The 17,251-nt window shown below is 42.4% G+C and overlaps 1 protein-coding gene across 3 annotated transcripts in view; it reads right to left on the bottom strand.

Annotated features, from left to right (window-relative positions):
- The window catches only part of CFAP20DC (CFAP20 domain containing), a 195,087-nt gene extending 178,779 nt beyond the window's left edge, over window positions 1-16,308 (bottom strand). For all 3 annotated transcript variants that reach the window (XM_081932690.1, XM_081932691.1, XM_081932692.1), the window contains exons 1-2: window positions 15,973-16,308; window positions 2,710-2,781 (exon numbers count right to left, since the gene is read on the bottom strand). In XM_081932690.1, coding sequence (XP_081788816.1) covers window positions 2,710-2,730 — 21 coding nt within the window. In that variant the 5' untranslated portion in view covers window positions 2,731-2,781; window positions 15,973-16,308. The remainder of the gene's footprint in view (window positions 1-2,709; window positions 2,782-15,972) is intronic.
- Window positions 16,309-17,251: the final 943 nt, after the last annotated feature.

Below are 17,251 nucleotides of genomic sequence, written 5' to 3'. Positions count from 1 at the left end.
CCCTGCGGCACCCGCACTTGAGTGGCCTCAAGGTCGACCTCTGCTCCCCTACCAACACACATTGCATCCGACCGGAGAGGAAGGAGGAGAACCACCGAAGTACGGTGCCCCTCACCCCCATCCCCTCCAGCCAACGCAATAGGATACCATGGTCGATGGTATCGAAAGCCGCTGAGAGATCTAATAGGACTAGTATGGAGGAGCAACCCCCATCCTTCGCCCTCCAGAGATCATCCACCAACGCGACCAAAGCCGTCTCCGTGCTGTGACCGGGCCGGAAGCCGGACTGGCGCGGGTCTAGATAGTCAATTTCCTCCAGGTGTCGAGGGAACTGTTGCGCCACCACACTCTCAACAACCTTTGCTAAGAAGGGAAGGTTGGAGACGGGACGATAATTGGCTAACTCTATTGGGTCCAGAGAAGGCTTCTTAAGCAGGGGCCTCACCACCGCCTCTTTCAAGACGGCCGGCAGGGACCCCTCACTCAACGAAACGTTCACTATTCTCTGGAGCCAGCCTCGTGTGACCTTCCAGGCTGCCAGTATAAGCCAGGAGGGACACGGGTCCAATAAACATGTGGTGGCCCGCAGTCGCCCACGTAACCTGTCGATATCCTCGGCGGCAACAGAGTCAAACTCCTCCCAGAATGGTCCCTCAAGACTCGCCTCCGACGTCTTCCCTGGATCACTAAGGGAGACCCATTCACTCCGGATCTGAGCGATTTTGTCCTGCAGATATTCCCCAAATTCCTCTGCTCTACCCTGCAGGGGGGCTTCCCGCGGCCTTTGTGAAAGGAGGGAGCGGGTCACCCGAAACAGGGCGGCAGGGCAGTTTTCTGCGGACGCAATAAGAGTGGCGTAGTATCGACGCTTAGCCACCCTTAGTGCCACAAGGTAGGTCCGTAAGTAGGCTCTTACCTGTGTTCGGTCAGATTCGGAGCGGGAGGATCTCCATCTGCTCTCTAGGCGTCTCTTGTGGTGCTTCATCACCCTTAGCTCCTCGGTGAACCAAGGGGCCAGGGTGGTTCGCTGCCACCGGAGAGGCCGTAAAGGCGCAACCCGGTCCAAGGCCCCGGCCGCCGCATTGTTCCATGCGGCCACCAGGTCCTCCATCCGGGAGCGGGTCAGGGCTACAGGAAGTGGCCCAAGCTCCGTCTGGAACCTATCAGGTTCCATCAGTCGCCTGGGGCGGAACCATCTAGGACCTTCTGGTTCCGCCTCCCCGCGATGGGGGGTAGCACCAGGGAAGTCGAGCCGAAGAAGCGAGTGATCTGACCATGACAGGGGTGCAATAACCAAATCCCCTATTCCCAGATCACTCTTCCACTGACCAGAGATAAAAATAAGGTCCAGCGTGTGGCCTCCCTCGTGTGTGGGGCCCTGAATTACTTGGGTCAGGTCCATGGCTGTCATGGAAGCCATGAACTCCCGAGCTGCCTCGGATGACTCGCCCGCCGACGGCAGGTTGAAGTCCCCCATAACTAATAGTTTGGGGGTTTCAACCGCCATCCCTGCAATCATCTCGAGGAGCTCTGGCAGGGTCGCTGATATATAGCGAGGAGCCAAGTATACAATCAGCAGGCCCAACTGACTCCCTGGGCCCCATCTCACACCAAGAGACTCACACCCGGATATCTGTGGTACAGTGAATTCTCTCGGTTCCAGACCTTCCCGTACAATTACCGATACCCCGCCACCCCTACCCCGGGCACGAGGCTGATGGAATGCACGGTATCCTGGTGGGCACATTTCCATGAGGGGTAAACCCCCCTCGTGGCCCAACCAGGTTCACAGGCTGATAGCTTCCATGCCACGCTGCATTGAGGCAGTAATTGCTGCAAAAGGGGCCCATACCAAGTACTGAGTACATATGCATACTTATACTTTTCAGAGGTCCGATATTGTTCTATGTACAATCCTTGTTTTATTGATTGCATGTAATATTCTAATTTTCTGAGATGGTGGATTTGGGGTTTTCATGAGCTGTACGCATTAATCATCACAATTATGACAAATCACGGCTTGAACTATCTTGCTTTGCATGTAATGAGTCTTATCTCATATATTAGTTTCACCTTTTAAGTTGCATTACTGAAGTAAAGGAACGTTTGCATGATATTCTAATTTTTCGAGTTTCACCTGTAATACCTTCAAAGACACACTTTCTTTTATCCTTATTACACTGATAGAAAATGGCCGACTCATTGCCATACATTGGATTTTGTGGTCAAGTAGATTTTGAATCTACCATTCTATTCGCTACCTCATGGTAGTTACCATCATCATCATCTTTAATTCTTCTAAGACAAGAGGAAGAAATAATGTCTTATGAATATGCAGTTTATGTGCAATGTGTTCTAACAGTGTTAAGCATATCGTTTTTATTAAATGAATAGTTGCAAAGTAATAGGAATTCTGCCTGGAATGTACTGTCAAAAATTTTATATCTGCAGTTGTCATCCATAATGTTAATTACTTCCTGATTGTAATCTTGTCTTTTTTTCAAGTTTTTGGATCACATCAGAAAAGTAGAAAAGATTGACAGTGGCAAACTCTAATTATGAGCCGTTAAAAATTTGGGGACATCTATTCAACTTTTCAAAGAAGAGACAAATTTATATATCTAAGCAATTTTGTCCTCAACATTACATGCTATCTTTTTTCATTTCTTTTTAAGTAAGGACAAAACAAGAGAAATATTTCTCCCTTACCTGATATTCATTTTTGAACATTTTAGCAACTGATCAAATGATTTCAGTGCATCAGCAAGCAATTTGATTCTTCTAAAAGGAGAAAAATATATGTCAGATTTCACGCATGGTTAAATTAAAAACAAAAAAGGAATATATTTCAAGTGTTGATTAGTACTACTACTATTTAATATAAAGTAAAAGGTTTTTTTTTTAAAAAATGAACCTGCTGTGTTCTGGTTCTTTTTGTTAATACGTTCAACTGGTTTTGTATATAGTCCATCTCCTATCACTCAATATATTAGTACTAAATGATTTACACTATAACGTTAAATAGCAATATATGTGATGTTTGTTGTATACGTAAATGGTAACTTCTAAGATACATTAAAAACAGAACATGACTGAAAAGTACTAAATCACTTTAATTAAATCCTATTAAAGAATGTTATGAACATTTGAACAGAAGTATTTTTACAGGGTTCCTGCTTCTTTAATTCTAGTCAAACATACTTCTTTCTACCACTTACTACACCATTTATTTATGGAAAAATACACTTTCAGGATCAGAATACATAAGCATTCATTTTACAAAGAAGGTGATTTAGAGAAGAAGCCAAGGAACTTCAAAGAATTTGTGACTATCACATTATCTCATTTGATTCCCAAACAAAATATCTTTCTTTCTCTAGGGAGGGGGTTGGAGAAGATCAAGCCTGAATGCAAATTCCTTAATGGCACTACTTCACTTCCAGATATAAAATACTTGTGCATATGTAGAGCAATATGCAACCTATCTACTCCTTATCATAATCTTTGCCTGGAAGTTAAATATAGGAAAATTCATTATATTCACGTGAAAGCTACAACTTGATTTATATTTATTAATGCACACTTATAAATTCATAAAAATATAGCTTGAAGTGATGACCGGAATGCATGAATACATTACCACAAAAGGCTACAAAAAGCCATACCCCATAGCCAATCCTGTATCTTTTATGAGTATTTCTTTCTTTTGCAATCAAACTCAACCACATTACATATTTGAAATCCTACTATACATGTGCTGTGTCTGGCTCCACCTACATTGTAGCTTTCACTGTCTCCAAAATATGGTAACTTTGGTCACAAATGTTTGCCTGAACTGAAATACCATGTTTTCATGAAAATAAGACCGGGTCTTCTATTATTTTTTCCTCCAAAAGACGCATTGGGGATTATTTTCCAGTTAGGTCTTATTTTTCAGGAAAATACGGTACTAAATGCATCTGGCTGGCTGACAACCTTAACTGGGGCTTATTTTGGGGGTAGGGCTTATGTTATGAGAACCCTGAAAAATCATGCTTATTTTCTAGATGGGTCTTATTTTTGTACAAACTGGGTACTCAGTATAAAAAAACCAACAAAACCAGAACAAATTAACAAAAATCCAGATTATACCTATCAAACATGAGTAGAAAAAAAAAATCCAAGACTAGCTTTTTAATTAATAATTATCTTGTAATGATTCTGTTTTAGAACTATTTTAGATTCAGATTGGACTAGTCCACATTAACTCAAAATGTTAATATAGTCAAGTCATCTGAAGAATATGAAGGAACGGGACTGGGAAGGACACCCAGAAAGGATGAGGATGGCTACCTATACAGTGGTAAAACTTGTTATTATGATGGACGGACGGACGGACGGAAGATTTCTCATGCTCCTTGTCAGCTTTCTACAAGGAAATTCAATAAGGAAGCTGGCAGGAAGTCGGAGGTCATTCTCACGCTTTTATATCTCTATTTATGTATGGAAATATGTCAGAAACGATGTCTTAAAGGTGTGGAGGTTGTCTAGTACAGGTAATTCTTAACTTACGACCACAACTGAGCTCAAAATGTCCATTGCTAAGCAAGACACTTGTTACGGGAATTTTGCCCCTTTTTACAACCTTTCTTGCCACAGTGGTTAAATCAATCACTGTAGTTGTTAAGTAACCGTTGTAACATGTTTGTTAAGTGAATCTGGCATCTCCATTGACTTTCCTTGTCAGAAGGTTGCAAAAGGTGATCATGTGACCCCAGAACAATCTAACCATCAAAAATACATGCTAGTTGCCATCACATGACCACAGGGATGCTTCAATGGTGGTAAATGTGAAAATTGTTGATTCCACTTTTTTCAATGCCATTGTAACGTTGAACAGTCACTAAAAAAATGCTTGTAAGTTATGAATTTCCTGCAAGCCAATAAATGGCAGAATCATATCTATGAAAATTATGGAAACCCAGTGAACGTCAACATTATGGAAATATATGCATGTGGAACAAATGTCAGCCTTTTGCACTGAGCAGTGGCATCGTCCAGAATCCCTGCCCATTCTCAAGGATGACCAGGACTCACTCACTCACTCCTTCCTTCCTTCCTTCCTTCCTTCCTTCCTTCCTTCCTTCTTTCCTTCCTTCCCTTCACTCTAAAGGTCACGATAACTTAAGTTTTAGTACAATAAAGATAGCCATCCTCATCTTTTCTGAGTATCACTGCCTTCTCGACAAAAAGTGTAATGCTTATTTTTTTTTAATCCTGCCACTGCCTTTATTATTTTTTTATAAATAACTCAAGGTGGTGAGCATACCTAATACACCTTTCTTCTCTTATTTTCCCTACAACAACATTGTGAGATGAGTTGGTCTCCGAGAGAGCGACTGGTCCAAAGTTACCCAGCCGGCTTTCATGTCTAAAGTGGGACTAGAACTCATGGTCCTCTGGTTTCCATCCTGTTGCCTTAACCACTAGACCAAACTGGCTCTCTTGATATGATAGCTTATGTTAAAAGTAAAAAAAAAAAATCCTTTGATGATGTTACCTGGCTTTCCATTTCGGAAACATTATAGAACCCATAAATTAAAAACTTAATATACAGATAGGTTGGATTATGAATCATGTCTGGGAGTAGAAATCTGAATTTCAGAAAATAAAAAGGTCTTTCAATGGGACACGGCTTTAAACACTGTCCCGTTAATTTTATATTAACTACAGTTTGGCAGATTCTATATTCCCAGTTAGGCTCATTCGCTATATTAAAAGTACATGCTTTTTAGGGCAATAAAATTGTATGCTTTTTTCAGCCTTGGTTGAAAAATGAGCAAATGGCTGCTTTATAGCATCCTATAAAGATGTCAAAATTTATTGATTTGAAAAATATGCTAAAAACAAGAAGCATTTAAAATTCAAGGTGACATAACTTCACCATGTTCTTATGGATCAGAAGCACTTTTTACCAAAATAAAAGTCCTGAAATGTTAGTAAATGTTCGAAATATTAGGGAGTCTGCAAATCAATTTTGTATACATGTTTATACAACTATATAGTAATAAATATAAACATGTATATGCTTTAATGAAAAAAAAATCAGCACCAGCTTTAATCAAGTACTTGAGAGGGAACAGCTTTGTTTATTTATTCATAGGATTTACAGAGCTGCCCAAAACAATATGATTCTGACAGTGTTCAACAACAACAACAAAAGACAATAAACCATGTACATAGACACAAAAAATCGAATGTTAAAAAAAATGCAGTACATAAAATGGCAACCAAACATGTTAACTAAACAACTAAAATCACTAGGACCCAAATGCTTGGAGAAAAAGCTAGGTCTGACGGGCTCAAAGTTAACTCAACCTTCCATCCTTCCGAGGTTGGTAGTTGGGGGCAATATGCTGACATTATAAACTGCTTAGAAAGTGTACTATGGGGTGATATATATGTTTGCTATTGCTATTCCTATACTACAGTGGTCCCCAACTTTCTGACACCAGGGACCAATTTAGGAAGAAAAATTGTCTTCCAGGGATGGGGGGTGGGTGGGCAAGCTAAATCCTGCGCATGCGCAGATGAAACTTCATCGCTTGCTTGCTTGCTTGCTGCAGGCAGCTTGGTTCCTAATAGGCCATGGACTGGTACTGGTACCGGTCCATGGCATGGAAGTGGAAATTCCTGCTGTACTGTATATGGAGGAACTAGAACCAGAATTCTAAACTGTGACTGTTGTTAAATGACATGTCATCCAGTCCTTCACAACCTCCAGACTCTGGGACAGACTCTTGACATCTTCAATTTGATGGCTGGAATGTACAACTGGGTATTATTAGAATATTAATGGTTCATCCTGTATTGATGAATGGTTCTAGCATAAAAATAGCTCTAACAATGTTGTCCATTTCTTCAGCATTATGTCAACTCTGAAGCAAACCTGGCTGAAGCCATCTTGTGCTGCCTCATAGTTACCAAGAAGCCTGAGAGAGGGAAGGGAGGGGGGAATTATATAACCCAGCTAACAGTCAAAATAAAGTTTTTTCTGTGGGAACCAAGGTCATTGTAACAGGTGGCGGATGAAGGGGGAGAGGATCCTCCCAGCTGTATTTATTGGACAATGTGACTGATGACACCTAGGAGGGGGGAAGTTTTACTCCTTTTAATTAGGTGAAAACCACAGGAACTTTCAGAGTTGGTTTTCACCGGCTGTGCCGATACCATATATCCAAAAGACATGTTCTTTGAGGAATCTACTTGCCTCAGAGCTCTGTTTTCAATGGGTGCGTTACTCGGAATGCTGACACACTGATGGGCTTCAACTCATCCCAGATAACACACAAGACTTCTGGCTCAATCACCTCCTTCAGAGGAAAGGATGACGCCCCCATAGGACTTGCCCAGCTGGAATCCAATTCCAAGCAAGTCTGAATGATTTTATCCATCACAGACAGAAAACAGTCCTCACAGCTACCATAAAGATGCTCTAACTATCTCTCCTCATCTAGCACCTAGATCAACCTGAACAGGGCCGGTGGCTGGTACCCGGAGGATACAATAAATGCAGTGAAATAGAACTTTTTAATTTGCAAGCTACAAGCAAATTACTTGTTACTTGGGGCTAAAAGAACTCTAGAAATTAATATGGCTTTTCTTCTAAATAATTCATTTAAAAATACATAAACTTAAATCTTACGCTTTAGTCTTGCAAAAAACCGAAAAAACCCTTACATTAAAATTTTATAGCAAGGCCTTTTCTTGAAATATAATCAAAGCTAGTGATTTCTGAAGTAAATTTAAGCAGTTTGCAGCCTTGGTATTAATAGGATTAAAATAGAATGTTTTTCTGTGCACATGGTATATTAATCATGCTATAGAAACAAATAAGGAAGTACATATTCTCCAACATGACATAGGTTATAAATACCTCTCTTTATTGCTGGAAGCACAGATAATCCCAGTTAGTATGATGGCATGGCTGAGAGATTTGAGATTACATGGCAGATGAAGACTACAGGGTAACAAATTGCTATGGAAAGTTTTAAGTAACTGCTGAAATACAGTGGCCTTCTAGATTTTTGCCACACAGATATACTATGCATAATTATTGTGATATATAATACAAGCATAACATTTATTGTTCCTATTATTCCACTTCTCCTGTAACTACAAATTTTCAATGAGAAAACAAAATTGTCTATTTTTTCTTATGTAATAATTTATAGCAAATATTTTAAAACATTACAAATAATAAAACTTGCATTTTGCATTCACACTTTTTATAGACCATGAATCTGTGATAAGCACAATTTAATTCACACTAAATGGGTAATACTGAAATTACACCAATTACCTCAGCTTCTTCTTACTTTTAAAGCTTAAGATTGAATAATGCATTTTAAAATTAAGCATAAATATGTGTGCATGTGTGTATGTATGTACTGTGTTTCCCCGAAAATAAGACATGCCCGGCTAATAAGCCCAATCTGACTTTTCATTGCATGTGCCATAATAAGCCCTCCCCCGAAAAGAAGCCCACCCCAACTATTTAAGCGCATGCACAACCGGTCCCCGCCATTACCATTGTACCACCTACCGGTACAGCTTGCGGGGCAAAAAGAGGGCCAGCTGCAAAAACAGCAGCAGGCGAAGCAAAGTGCTTCCACAACCCACCCTTCTCTCCCGCGCAAAAAGTGCCCGCCGCAAAAACAGCAGCAGGCCAGCAATGCGATCACCTTCTGCCGCCTGTTCCTTCTCATGCAAAAAAACATTGCCCACCTCGGCCCAATGGTAAAGGCAGCCTGCCTGGTTCTCTTCCCCACCGCCCCTTTAGCGAGGGGTGGCAGGTGGGGGGGAGAAGCGAGGTGCGCCTCTTACCTTTTTAGGTACATTGCATTCCTCGCCCTTTCGTCCAGTGAATCCCCTTGTAAAAAAAAACTCATGAGTTCAACTCGCGAGGTTTTTTTTACAAGGGGCTTCACTGGATGAAAGGGAGAGGAACGCAACAGACCTGGAAAGGTAAGAGGTGTGCCTCACGGCCCAACATCGCCCACTTCGGCCCAATGGTAAAGGCAGCTTGCCTGGTTCCCTTCCCCGCCGTCCCTTTAGCGAGGGGTGGCAGGTGGGGAGGGAGAAGCGAGACACGCATCCTTGCACTATCAGAGACTGACAGCTCTACTGCATTCCTCACCCTTTCGTCCATTGAAGCCCGTTGTAAAAAAAAAGCTCGCGAGTTGAACTCGTGAGGTTTTTTTTACAAGGCGATTCACTGGATGAAAGGGCGAGGAACGCAATGGACCTGGAAAGGTAAGAGGAGCGTCTCGCTTCTCCTCCCCCCCACCTGCCACCCTTCGCTAAAGGGGTGGTGGGGAAGGGAACCAGGCAGGCTGTCTTTTACCATTGGGGCAAGGTGGCCGGTGTTGGGCTACGAGGCACACCTCTTACCTTTCCAGGTCCATCACGTTCCTTGCCATTGTGTCGAGGGTAGCCCCTGGTAAAAAAAACAAAACCCTTCTCGCGACTTCAAGAAGTTTGATTGAACTGGCAAGAAGGGTTTTTTTTTTTTTACCAGTGGCTTCCGTGAACACAATGGCGAGGAACGCGATGGAGCTGGAAAGGTAAAAGGTGTGCCTTGCTTCTCACCTGCCCCAGAAAATAATAAGCCCTCTCCCTATAATAAGTCCAAGGCCATATTTCATGGGGCAAAAGAAAATAAGACTCTGTCTCATTTTCGGGGAAACACGGTATATGTATATGTAAGTATGTGTGTGTATATATGTATGTACCGTGTTTCCCCGAAAATACGACCTATCCTGAAACTAATGCCTTGCCACATTTTTCGCGTGGGCAAAAATATAAACCCACCCCCGAAAATAAATCCCCTGGACAATCCCCCTCCGGCCAGGCAGAGCACCTCTCACCGACCTAGTGGTATCCCGAAGGCGCCAAGCCACGGGAGCCGGGGGGGGAAGGCGCTCACGTTGCTTGCCACCTTCAGGATACTGCTAGGTTGGGGAGTGGCGTTCTGCCTGGCCAGAGGGGGGAGTTGCCAGGCGGCTGCTCCCTTGCGAGCGGGCTCCCAAAGAGCCGGGCACAGCCTCAGGGTCGAATCAGCCATGAGGTGACTACGCTCATGAGCAGCCGGCCGGCAAATCCCCCCTCCAGCCGGGCAGAGTGCATTCACTGACCTAGGGGGTATCACTAAGGCACCAAGCCACGTGACAGAGAGTCTTCTAGACAGAGAGTCTTCCAGCAGTCGGCCCATCATAGAGAGCACTCCTAGAGCGGCCAATGCTGGAAGACTCGGCAGTGGAGTTTTGGAGTTTGGAAGTTATGCTCAGAGTGTGGCGGTGGCGGGCGGCGGCAGCCAGCGGCAATGCCCTGGGAGAGCTGCGCAAGGGCTTGGTGAGGCTGGGGGCGGAACAGGGGCTCGTGCAACCCCCCTCTTCAGCCGGGCAGAGCTCCAAGCACTGACCTGGGGGGTATCCCGAATGTGCCAAGCCACGGGAGCTGGGGGGCGAGCAGAGCGCCACGTGGCTTGGCGCCTTAGTGATACCTCTAGGTCAGTGAATGGCGATCTGCCCAGCTGGAGAGGGGATTTGCCGGGCGGCTGCTCGTGAGCGTGGGTACATCATGGCTGCTTCGCCCCTGAGGCTGTGCCCGGCTCTTTGGGAGTCCACTCGCAAGGGAGCAGCCACCCAGCTACCCCAAAACAATAAGCCCTCCCTGATAATAAGCCCAAGACCATATTTCGTGGGCAAAAGAAAATAAAACCCTGTTGTATTTTCGGGGAAACACGGTATGTATGTATATCCTGATAAAACTCAATAATTTTCTTAATGTAGATATTTTTATTAAGCTACATGTCAACTTAGTGTATGTACAATTATAAGGATATGAAATGCAATAAACAGCCAACTTTGAACTCTTAAAATCCACAAATTCTAGTACTTTTAACCGCAGTTATGCAGAAAGTGTTACTGTTCAGTTTCATTATTAACAGTATATATTTACATCCAATAAAGCAATGACAACTTTATGTCACAGCAATAGTACAGTAGAAATGAAGTTGACAATTTTATAGCACATCAATATGTCATAATGTGGGAAAGATAATATGCGGTGTATAAACTAGGTTTTAATATGGCAATTCCACTGCTTTTTAATGTAAAATAGCTGAATAAAGACATCAGTACACAATGGGGAGTAGGGAAATAATAATTTCTGCAGTTATTTTAGCTAAGATTGGTATTTTAGGTAACTTAGAAGAAATTTGACTGAAGTAAACACAACTTTTCTCGGGGAAAAATGTATTATAAAAGTTTGACAAGACAAAAGTAATTGAACTTTGTTGTTGGCTTTGCCTATTTGATTGTACTTGGTTTGGTTTGGACACAGCATAATATATAAATCCAGTGCAATCGTATATGCTATTACTTGTACATGCCCCTGTATTTTATGAGGCATCCTTGGTAAGGCCACACTTGGAATACTGCATTCAGTTCTGGTCGCCACGATGTAAAAAAGATGTGGAGACTCTAGAAAGAGTGCAGAGAAGAGCAACAAAGATGATTAGGGGACTGGAGACTAAAACATATGAGGAACGGTTGCAGGAACTGGGTATGTTTAGCTTAAGAGAAAGAAGGACTAGGGGAGACATGATAGCAGTGTTCCAATATCTCAGGGGTTGCCACAAAGAAGAGGGAGTCAAGCTATTCTCCAAGGCACCTGAGGGTAGAACAAGAAGCAATGGGTGGAAACTAATCAAGGAGAGAAGCAACTTAGAACTGAGGAGAAACTTCCTGACAGTTAGAACAATTAATCAGTGGAACAGCTTGCCTCCAGAAGTTGTGAATGCCCCAACACTGGAAGTCTTTAAGAAGATGTTGGATAGCCATTTGTCTGGAACGGTATAGAGTTTCCTGCCTAGGCAGGGGGTTGGACTAGAAGACCTCCAAGGTCCCTTCCAACTCTACTATTGTATTGTATTGTATTGTATCCTCTCATATAACTGTACCTACATATCTACCTATTTGCTCACCAGGGAATAATCCAAGAGAACAAAATAGAATTTGTATAATAGCACTTATATGATGAGTTTAACTGTGGAAAGATCCACTGTATGCGAATTAGAGGTACATATTTTGAAATTATTGAGAATAAATGGTCCATGCAAGGCCAGTACTTCCTCCCTCTTTAAGAGGCCTAACTTCCTTTTGAACCTGAGAATAACTTATTGCTACTTCTAAATTTATATTCAGTTTAATCAGTGAAAGCCTTGTGCTCAAAGCCTGAAAAAAGCCTTGAAAGCTTTGTGCACGAAGCTTGTTTAAATGAATAGTAAAGAGTTGCTATACTTGGGAGACCAGAAGCATTTCTTCTCAATAAATACCAAATGTGCATAATCTTAATGTATTTCTATGTACACCCACAACTAAGCAGGTGTTTGAATAAATAAATTATACATTATACCATAAATTGGAATTGCCCATACTGTACATTCTAAGGCCATGAAGGCAAACCTATGGCACGTGGGCCACAGGTGGCACACGGAGCCATATCTGCTGGCACATGAGCCGTCAGCTCCAGCACGCAAGCGCATGCCGGCCAGCTGATTATCGGCCTTCCGGAGGGCTGGAGGAGGCCATTTTCTCCCTTCCCAGGCCTCAGGAAAGACTCTGGAGCTTGGGGAGGGCGGAAAATGGGCCCAATAGGCTAACGGAACTTCTGGTTGGCCCGTTGGGCCTGTTTTTCGCCCTCCCCGGGCTCTGGAGGCTTTCCTGGCACCTGGGGAGGGCAAAATTGGCCTCCCCCCAGCCCCTGGAGGAAATACCAAGCTCAGCTTGGAGGTGAGTAATGCGGGATGTATGTGTGTGTCGGGGGGTTGTGCGCGCGTGCACTTGGGGGGGGGGCGCTTTGCATTATGGGTTCCAGCACGCACGCATGCTATTGTGCGCGCACCCTCGCATTTTTGGTACTCAACAACAAAAAGGTTAGCCATCACTGTTCTAAGGTTTACTTAGGGTAATTAGTACTACTGCGCTTTTAAAAATTTAATTAGCTTGATCAACAAATATTGGTAGGTAACTGTTCTTCTCTCCCTGTCTTTATAAAAACTTCAATGTTGATTTATTGAATTGCTACTATGTCAGAGAAAGACAAGATTTTAGAGTTTTTCTTTCTTTCTGGTCAATAAGAAACATTGCTGGAAGCTAAACCTTATTGAACTCAATTAAATCCAATTAATTTCAAGATAAAATGTGCAAGATCAGGTGACAAGGCTGTCATGCATGTTTTGCTTCAAGAAAGCCTTAATTCCAGTAAAAAAGGCACTGGGTCATGCTGGAAGGTTACAAAGCATTCAGTAAGAGTTCTTCAATTTCAATGAAGATGCTGAGCAGCCCATACCGCTGCATAATCTACACTGACTTTTCTCCCTGACAGTGTGTGAATAATCTATATTGCTCTTCCTGGAAGGATGAAAGTTGTCCTAAAATGAAAATGATGATCAGTCTTGTTCACATAATAGTTTTACTTCCCTTCCCCGCTCCAAATGGCTTGTGCCATAAAATGCAATTGACGCATAAAACACGGAAGTCAGCAACTAGTAATAAGACCACTTTTTTTAAAAAAAGAATCCTTAGGTCAGATTTGCAAGACTGTAATGTAACACAGGTAGTCCTTGATGTATGACTACAACTGAGGCCAACATTTCTGTTGCTAAGTGAGACAGTTGTAAAATGAATTTTGCCCCATTTTAGGACCTTTCTTGACAGTTTTTAAATGGATTATTGCAATTTTTAAGTTAGTAGCACTTTGTGTTGTCTGTGTTGTGAATCTGGCTTTCCCATTGACTTAGTTTGTGAGAAGGTTGCAAAAGGTGATCAATAACATGACCCCATAACACCGCAACTGTCATAAATGAGTTAGTTGCCAAGCGTCTGAATTTTGATCACATAATTATGAGCATGGTGCAACAGTCATAAGTATGAAAAATAGTCCTAAATCGTTTTTTTAAAGGGCTGCTATAACTTTGAAACAGTCACTGAATGGTTGTAAGTTGAGGACTGCTTGTATTTAGTCCTGACCAGCAAAGAGAAATAACGTTAAGGTTCCTGTGTGTGTATGTCTTACATATATCAGTAAACCATTAGGTGCATAAAGCAAGCCATATTTCTACATTTGTAAAATTACCAGATTCTTTTAACTTCTCCAAGCTTTTTATTGATTATATTCCTGGTTCCCTAAATATCCCTGTGAATGCCACTGGAAATAAATCTTCCTAACTGAGCCCAAATTACTAAAATGTAAAATTTGTAAGATATAAAATTACTCTACTAAGGTGTAAATGCAAAAATGAAACATTCTATTTTTAAAAAACTTTATATCAGAATAGTATTAACTTTATATTCCAAAGTAATCAAAAACTGATAAAGACTTTTCAATCAGACAAACCAATTAAATTTACCTGTCATATAAGATTAGAAGGCTTTGATTAAATAAAGTATGTAAGGCACAGAAACCACGTCCTATGTCCAAAAATGGTTAGTGTCTAATCTTTTATTAACCATGAATAGTTAAATGTTCATATATAAACCAAGCAAATAAAACATATGATTGCCTTTTAGAAGATATGTTCCACACTGGGAGCAGTTGCTTAACAAAATTTGGGACTGTCTTGGAATGAGAAATCCCAACATGACACTCACAGGAAACTATCCTGCAAATCCTTCTAGCTCAGTGTATATGGGGATTCTCAGTCATCGAGCTCATGGTCATCCCAAAGGTGTTTTTTCAAGAGGTAACTGGACTTTTCTTTGAAGACGTTTCACTTCTCATCCAAGAAGGTTCTTCAGCTTCCCACCATCCAGTCAGAACTGAAGAAGCTTCTTGGATGAGAAGCAAAACATTTTCAAAGAAAAACCAGAAAGTCCAGTTGCCTCTTGAAAAAGCACCTTTGAGACTTCTAGCTCGGTGTTTTTCAAACCTGGCAAGAATTGTGGACTTCAACTCCCAGAATTCCCTAGATACCTTGCTTCTCCCAGCTTGCTGGCTGGGGAATTCTGGGAGCTGAAGTCCAGAAGTTTTAAAGTTGCCAAGTTTGAGAAACACTGGTGTCTAGCTATTTATGATTGCAGATTTTCCATTGGTTGGTGGTTCTGACTATTTCTCCAAAGTATTAATTTTGAAGTATAAATTAGGTGGTTTTTTGGGGGGATGGTAAAGGAGGATATTATCAATCATTTTTCAGCAGAGCCATCTAGTTCTATATAATCACCAAGGTTCAATTAGTTTGGCTGAGAAGTTGGCACTCCAGAGTGATTTCTGAAATAGCCTTTTCTCAGTTCTCAAGGGAGGGTTGGGTTTTGGGGTTTTTTTGCCTTTTATTTCATTAACGCTTACTAGTCTTTGTAACTACTGTAGTAGGTTCGGCTTGATCGGTTGCAAAGTAGGCCATTTTCGTCTCGTTCTGGATGATTTGGGGCTGTTAAAAGCCGCAAACCAACGCGTTAAAAAAAAAAAACCAACAGGCTCATTTCATTGTAAAGCACCTGTCGTTTTCTAGCGTTGAATTTTATTTCCTAAGGGCCTCTCCCAGCGTTTACACTACTATCTCTTTATTTCAGTGCAAATAAGTCTAGCGCGCATTGGATCTTAAAAAGCCTCCTCGGCGCTTTCCAATTGCCCCACCGCCTCAAACTAGGCTGGCTTCATCCCTCCATCTCAGGCGGCTGCGCCCTGGGGAAGCGCCCCGGCTGTTTCCCTAAAGTGTACCGGCAGCGAGAAAAACCCCAAGGCGCCTTTTCTGGAGCCAAGAAGACCTCTTCGAGCTTTACCTCCTTTTCATCCGATTAAAAAAAACAAAAAACCGCTGCTTTTCCACTGCAGCGACTTCTTCCTATTTGACTGCGCTGCCGAGCAGGTAAGCGTGTCCAAAGTTGCGCCCTGGAGGAGAGACAAGAGAAGCGACCCAGAGGGCCTTACCTGCGCGGCCGCGAGGGAAGAAGGCATGAAAGAGGCCAAGGCCGTGGGGGAAACTTGGCCTTGTTTAATCAGCCTAACTGGCCTCAAGGCCTCCCCCGCAGGTAGGAGGACCAGAGTCCGGCGGAGACGTGCGCGCCCATCCGCCCGCGCTCCCCAAAGATACCCTCGGGGTCAAGATGGCGGGAGCCGCTTGGAAAAGGCCTGGAGCAAGCGAGGGAAGGAATCCGCGGCGACCTTCTTCCCGCTGCGCGGCTTCGACATCTGCCGCCCGAGCGCCGCCAAGTCCCGCCAGGAGACGCGCGAGAAGCCGGGAAGAGCCGCTTGCCTTGTGTTTGGGCTGCCATGGTGACACTGCCCTGCAAGCGGCGAGGGAGAAAAAACTGTGCCTCTGCTTCGGAGGCTCCTGAGTATTTCTGGTTGCGGGGAAAGGCCCGCAGAATTTGTTAAGAGTTGCAGGCCAAGGAGAGGGCACCTGTTGGGGAAAGCTGCTCTTTGCCCTCCCCCAAATAGGTAGGATAAATAGATGGATAGGATAGCATAGGATAGCAGCATAGGATAGGATAGGATAGGATAGGATAGGACAGGACAGGACAGGACAGGACAAGATAGATAGATGATAGATAGATAGATAGATAGATAGATAGATAGATAGATAGATAGATAGATAGATAGATAGATAGATAGATAGATGATAGATAGATAGATGATAGATAGATAGATAGATAGATAGATAGATGATAGATAGATGATAGATAGATGATAGATAGATAGATGATAGATAAATAGATAGAAAGGTAGGTAGGTAGGTAGGTAGATAGCATATGTAGATAGGTAGGTAGATATATAGGATAGGTAAGGTGGATAAGATTGATAATATAAAATAGATTGATAAAATAGATTAGATAGATGCTCTTTATATACAGGTAGTCCTCGACTTATTACCACAGTTGAGGCCAAAATTTCTGTTGCTAAGCGAACCATTTGTTAAGTGGTTTATAATTTATAATTATAATTGGATCTTACCAATTATAAGTTAAACATCTCTAAATAAACTCTAAAGAACCCTGGGAATAAAGTCACCCAGCTTCTTTGGATAAATATATCATGAAGAAAATTCACTAAATATGTATTCGTCTCCTAGGCTATCATTGGCTAAGAATTTATATCATACAGGCAGTCCCTGGGTTAAGAATGAGTTCTCTTCATATGTCTACCTTTAACACAGATTTGTATGTAGCCCTCAACTTAGGCCATATAAAATGTCTATCCCAAACATTTT

The sequence above is a fragment of the Natrix helvetica genome (assembly GCF_964273705.1).
Source record: "Natrix helvetica genome assembly, chromosome: 1".
NCBI classification, from domain to species: Eukaryota; Metazoa; Chordata; class Lepidosauria; order Squamata; family Natricidae; genus Natrix; species Natrix helvetica.
Note: the sequence above shows the minus strand (reverse complement) of the source record. Positions and strands in the feature narration are given on the sequence as shown.